At 27.6% G+C, this 6361-nt stretch overlaps 1 protein-coding gene across 1 annotated transcript; it reads right to left on the bottom strand.

Annotated features, from left to right (window-relative positions):
* Positions 1-884: 884 nt before the first annotated feature.
* Positions 885-3037, bottom strand: LOC115033244. Its single transcript, XM_029485488.1, has 2 exons — positions 1807-3037; positions 885-985 (listed from the first exon to the last, which is right to left on the bottom strand). The coding sequence occupies exons 1-2, from the start codon at positions 2546-2548 to the stop codon at positions 885-887; spliced, it is 843 nt and encodes a 280-aa protein (XP_029341348.1). The 5' UTR covers positions 2549-3037.
* Between the last annotated feature and the right edge of the window lie 3324 nt (positions 3038-6361).

The following is a 6361-nucleotide window of genomic DNA, read 5'->3' as shown; positions in this document are numbered from 1 at the left end:
ACAGCCTGATATTTTTTCAGTCTTCAATAATTTATTTTTTAATTTATAAAACGTCTGTGGAGCTGGATTGGTTAAGGTACAGAATAGTATCACCATAGTGTACACCTTCTCTTTCTCCCAAAAGAAAAATTACATTTTAAAATGAATTGGTTAATCATTTTTTGTTGATTATTTTTGATATGTGCAGAACATAAAAACAGTTTTTAAGGTTAGAAACTTGTGGTCATATTTACTAGTTGTGAAATTTCACGCATATAGCATATACTAATGAAAAGAAGAAATTAAATTTTGTAAATTTTCAATTTGGAGGAGTGGTAAATTCTACAGATATATTCAGTTTTCCAACCATGGAACAATTGTGCACAACACTATTTAAGTATAAATCCCATTAAACTATTATAAACTCTTTTGGAAAAATAATTTATTATTGCAGATACTATGCCAGATAATATATTAATATCACATGTACATTTTATAAAATACATTATGTATCCAATTAGTTCTTACCCATATTGATCTTGATATTTTAATAACTTAAATATGTAATGATTATTTTCATTCATATTTAGTAAGTCAAGCTTCATTTTTCAGTGCAAATATAATACAATTGTATTAAATATCATTTAAAATGATAATTCAAAAAAAATTTAATTAACTCTTATAAGAGAAGTATACTTTATTAGAGTACTTCAGTGCAATGACGGACTAACCTTAAATACATATATAAATGGACTAACCCCACTATAGTCTATTCTTGCACTTAACATTGTTTATAATATTAAAATGCATTAACGAGTTAGGTATCGACATCTTGTGAATATTAATTATAGGTTTAATAATAAAATTTAATGATTAATCAGAAAAAAATAAAATAAAATAAACTCTTACTTCATTACTAATTGATGATCCATTATAATTTTCTTTAATTCATCATATATTAAATCGTGTTCCTTAGGTGATATCTTTATGTTTTCAACTGTGAGATCTACAAGGAAACAAAATAATCCTGTAGTTTAGTAAATATTAAAAGTATGATCAAGTTTTGGAATATATAACGTTATAAAATGTTTTTTTTTTAGTTATGATAATTAACGAAGACACACTAAAAGTACCATAAGACATGAGAAATACAAAAATCGTGGAAATTTGATTGTAAACTGAAAAAGATATCTTAAGATCATATTAAGATGAAAACAAATGAATGAAATGAAAAAAACTATTATTTTTACTGAAACGTTCACAATCATTTTTGAATGATGTGATCTATAAATTAGGTACAATTGTTTTAAAAATCTGTTAATAAGAAACCACCATTCTACGTTGAGTATAGAGGAGCAAAATTAAAGGTGCTATCTTCATACTATTATTACCAAACAATATTCAATTATAATTGAAATATTTGTCACCAATAATAAAGTACAATCGTTTAAATCTGTACTCCAATAAAATACATATGTTAAATTTACCATTTGAATAATAATCAATATACCAAATAGATAGATGAATAGGTAGATCAAATCAATGAAGTTCGGTACATAAATTCAAATTTGTAAAAATAAACATATTTCCAAAGATAGTTCTATAGATAAGTAACTTTTTACTTCGAATCGAAACGAACCAAACAATATAATGAAAATCGAACAAAACCATTACTATACATATTGTTTAATACCTACCAAACTGAAATCTGGTCGAATATTTTAAATAAATTAAGAAATATCCAAAATATAAAACATTTTTTGTTCAAAATATATGACGCGTTTTAAACGTATAAACTATTGAGTGTGCCTTAAAAGTCGTACTTACCAATCGGGGAATATTGGTCACGGAGTGATTTGTGTCCGACCGACTCGAACGCAGAACAAATTATTTGCATCTGACAGCACATACTAAAGCACAGTGTAACCAGAAGAAAATCGAATATGAAGAAGAATAATCCTATAAAGGCGGCGAATAATGCCTCGATGAAGTAAAAGATATAATAGTGTGCGTTGTAAGTTTCGTCAGATACGATTAAATACAAATTCATTACGTTTTGTCGGTAATACCCTATTGAACCGTCGTGGCTTTTGACTGACGATTTATTTTCACCAAATGCCAAGGTGATGGCCAAGTAAGTGACCGCAGCCGTGAAGTACATTGTCGCATATATGGTCGTGAACCACGTCAAACGATCTCGCCAACGATCCAATATGTGTCTGTTTCGGTCGCTGAACGATGTAAAATCGTACCGCGTGATAGATAAACAATTCCATATGTCGTTTGAGTTGCGGATGATGATCCACGTCTTGTAGATTATGTAAAATGCGCTTACAGATTTCCAAAAATAATCCATACTTATAGGTATATTGCCTGTCCAATAGTACACACCACTGAGCAACAAAATCATAGAGATGAGACACATGTACACCAAAACGCATGCCGTGACTATGTGATAGATGTTTCGACCCCGAAATTTTATGGTTTCAGGGTCCAACATCTGATAGAGTGCTGTAAGTTTGGCAATTTTAATGTTGAAAAAATGATTTTTCTCGTTCCGAAAGTCCATCGTTATCAATATACTTTTGTAAAACAAGGAATAATATAATATGTATTTCAGTCATCTGTTGACAACTTTAGTAGGTATATCTGTGTGCGTCACTTATAATTGAATCATCGTGAGTTTGTCGTACCCAAACAAACCTTTAAAGAAAATTGTGTTATCCTCGTTTCCTATAATAATATTATACATTTTTATCAAACTCTAGTATTACATAATTTACATCAAAGTGATTTAAAACGTTTGCTTTGCGGTATTTAGTGATCTTATCTAATCGTTATCGTTATATTAAAAAATAAAAAATTTTATTTTATAAAACTTAATGTTTATTAACACGAGATCGATGCGAATAAAGTTATCTATTTATCACTGTTCATTTGAGTTTTCCACTGCCGTCTGTTCATTTGAAATGGATTAAGGGGACACACTTGTTTTCGTACAGAGCTCTTTAGTTAGTCTTACTTACATGACCTGCCAAGTGACTCCCACACAGGACTCTGGACGATGCCTCACTAGTTACTGCAGCCAACCACTGTTCCTCGCCAGGACTCCGAATTATTAATAATATGTATGCATAATTTAGGCATCAATGCCAATCAATTCAAAACCTACCATTTATTTTGAATTTTATTTCTTATACCTCTTGGTTTTCAATACTGCAGTATAATTAATTTATATACGATACTATCATATATTATTCAACCGCAACTTTTATAATCGTAGGGTTTGCATTTTGTCCCTGTTCAGCGTTCACAAATTATACAGGAAAAATTATTTTTTAATTTGATGGTTGTTATAGGTAAACCTCAGGCTTGTACAGGTAGTTTAATTTATAATATGTACCCAGCTATATTATGACGTTCTTCGTTGGAATGTATGGGTCGTGAACATGAGGTGAGCTATGTCGTATTTGGTAAGGCCAAACCAATATTGATCTATAGACAACATAATATTGAATGCGACGTTGAATCATGACATGATACCGACCTACCAAATCTATAATTGTCCTCATTAAGTTACACGAACATAGTCTATTTAATAATTATATACAAGTATGATAGAAATGATGGACAGTTGGTAACGTTCTTGTGGACAGTAGTTTTCGAGTATGTCATTAAAATTGTCTATTGCTGCGTTATATTTGAATTAAATGATAGATATTGCATACGAAAAACGATTCATAGTTGAGTTGTGTCATCCTAGAATACCTATACGTCTTGTATAACATAATATAGTTAAATGTAATAATTAAAAAGAAATGTATACAAATTTGAATTATCTCATGGCTATAAATAGTGGAAAAGCTTGATGTGAATCTTCTATTTAAATGTTTAATGATAGATATATATCTATAATTATTTTTATAATTTTTTAACTAAAAAGTAATTTGGAAATGTTCGAGATTTTGGATGAATTTTGTCAAAGATTGGACTTGAAATACAAACAAAAAATAATCGTTAATTTTTAAAGTGTTTGAACTGCTATCTAAAGAACATACACCAGAAACCTAGAATTATATTTTTTCAACATTTTTTACTATTTAAAAACTTTTTTACCGAAATTTATTTTAAAAAAATTTACAAAAATTTAAAATTTCTTATGACTTACAGCTCAAGAATAATCAAAATGATGCCCAAGAAGTTTTTCGACCTTTATAAAAAAAAAAAAAAAAATTCACTAGAGAATATCATTCATTTTTATATGAGCGTTTGATCTAACGGTTTTTACAATAATTGATATTTAGTGGTGTTTGATTATAAATTTTAATATTTATACAATTATGACAGGATGACACACCGTCTCCACTCAGAATAGTTTTTGCTATTAAATTAAAATTTAATACATCCATCAAATTGTCATATACTCGACAACTTCTGTCAACATTTTTTTGTTGTTAATAAACAGTCAAAACATTTTTTATATCAGAAAATATATTTATTAAATTATTGATTATTGTATGATTATATATTACATTTAATTGGTCGATTACTTTGGAGATTTTATAGGATATATTTAAAGAAATTTTAACTTAGAGATTGATAAAAAGTTTTTATTCAAATTACGGATCAATATTCTTAACATAATATATATTATATATAGTATCAATTATAGGCGTAATTATAATTTTCTTACAGGTTGATGTTTTTAGAGTAAAATAATCACTTAGAATATAAAAAAAAATACGGCCTAATGAAAAACTCTTATATTATTAAATATTTTGAAATAACTTTATATATATATATAATTTTTCAAGTTAGAAACAATTTGATTGGAAAATTCACGACCGTTGTCGGATTGTAATATAGAAGGTGCTCCAAGTAAAGTGAAAATATCAATTAAATTATAAGCCACTAATTCTGCAGTTACTGTCTTTAATGGTTTTATGACGACAAATTTAGTTAAATGGTCCTGATATACTATTATAAATTTAAAAAGTTTATCAGCATTTGATTGAAAATCGATCAAATCAACTTGACAGCGACTAATTCACTAGAAATAATGGGTTTCACTACTAATCCTTTTCTATTTTTTTTTGTGTTTTAATTGACACAGTTCGCATAATGACAAATAAAGATATACTTCGAAGCGCGTAATATTTTTAAACTTACTATAAAGCTCATACAACATTCTATCTCGTCTTCCATGTCCTAACGATTGGTGAGTATCATGTAACACATCAAAAACGTCACTTTCTTTTATATAATATAAAATATTGTTATCATTATTTTTAACAGGATAAATTAATTTATTATTATTATTAACGATCAAAATATCATATTTTTTAAGTAACCAGTAGTCACGCGGCTCTTTTTTTTTGTTTTCGATTTAGCACTACCAACATCTTTAATTAATTGATAATATCGCTCATCAGTTAAAAACACACTATTTTTCAAGTCACATTGACGCTTCAATAACTCGGCGTTAAAACGAACTTTCATTTCGCGCACTCGACTCTCCACGCACGACATTTTGTCAAAGACTGAAATGTAAATGATAAAATAGTATAAGAGTATATGACTACGGTGACAAAATTATCACATTATCTGTCGGCAGTTGGAATTCTACTTTATAGAATATAGATTACAGATTACTAATGGATTTATATTAAGTGAAGGTACATTGTCAAATATCAATAGGTACTGATTATATGGATTTAATATATTACCTATACATTGTTTGGCATTTCATATAATGCTTAGGTAATTTAAATAATTTTATAGATTGTCGGCTGTATTTGGTGTTATATAGAATTCCTAGAGATTATATAAAATACCAAATATTATACATTTATAGAGATGTTAAAATACGGTATTTTATTTTTGTTTTGTATAATACCGTATTATACAGGTATTATACCAGTATTATACCGTATAGAACCTTGCCGTACCTTAAATTATAGGAAATTTAACATAGGTTATAACCACATTGTTAATAATGAAATATGAATTATTTTAAAATGAATTAATCGAAAAAATGGGTAAAAGTCAGAAAAAAATTAAAAAACACATAATACAAGAAATATTTTAGACCTAATTCACCAAATTAATATTTAGTCATGCTACCATAATGTAGGTACCATATGTCCATACACCTAGTGACTAGAAATAACTTAAATTTAAAATTTTTTAATTTCAATTCACTTTTCATAGTAAATTATATTCTTAAAATATCAAATAAACTTCAAAAAAAATTGGGATTTGAGTAATCTTATTATCTGTCAACTAGCATATAAATATATCTACTAACTTTTTGGTTCCACACTTTTTTCTTCTTGTATGTACTAAGGTACTTATATCTAATGTAAGAAATTTAGTAAAAAAA

This window comes from Acyrthosiphon pisum, chromosome X, assembly GCF_005508785.2.
Source record: "Acyrthosiphon pisum isolate AL4f chromosome X, pea_aphid_22Mar2018_4r6ur, whole genome shotgun sequence".
NCBI lineage: Eukaryota > Metazoa > Arthropoda > Insecta > Hemiptera > Aphididae > Acyrthosiphon > Acyrthosiphon pisum.
Note: the sequence above shows the minus strand (reverse complement) of the source record. Positions and strands in the feature narration are given on the sequence as shown.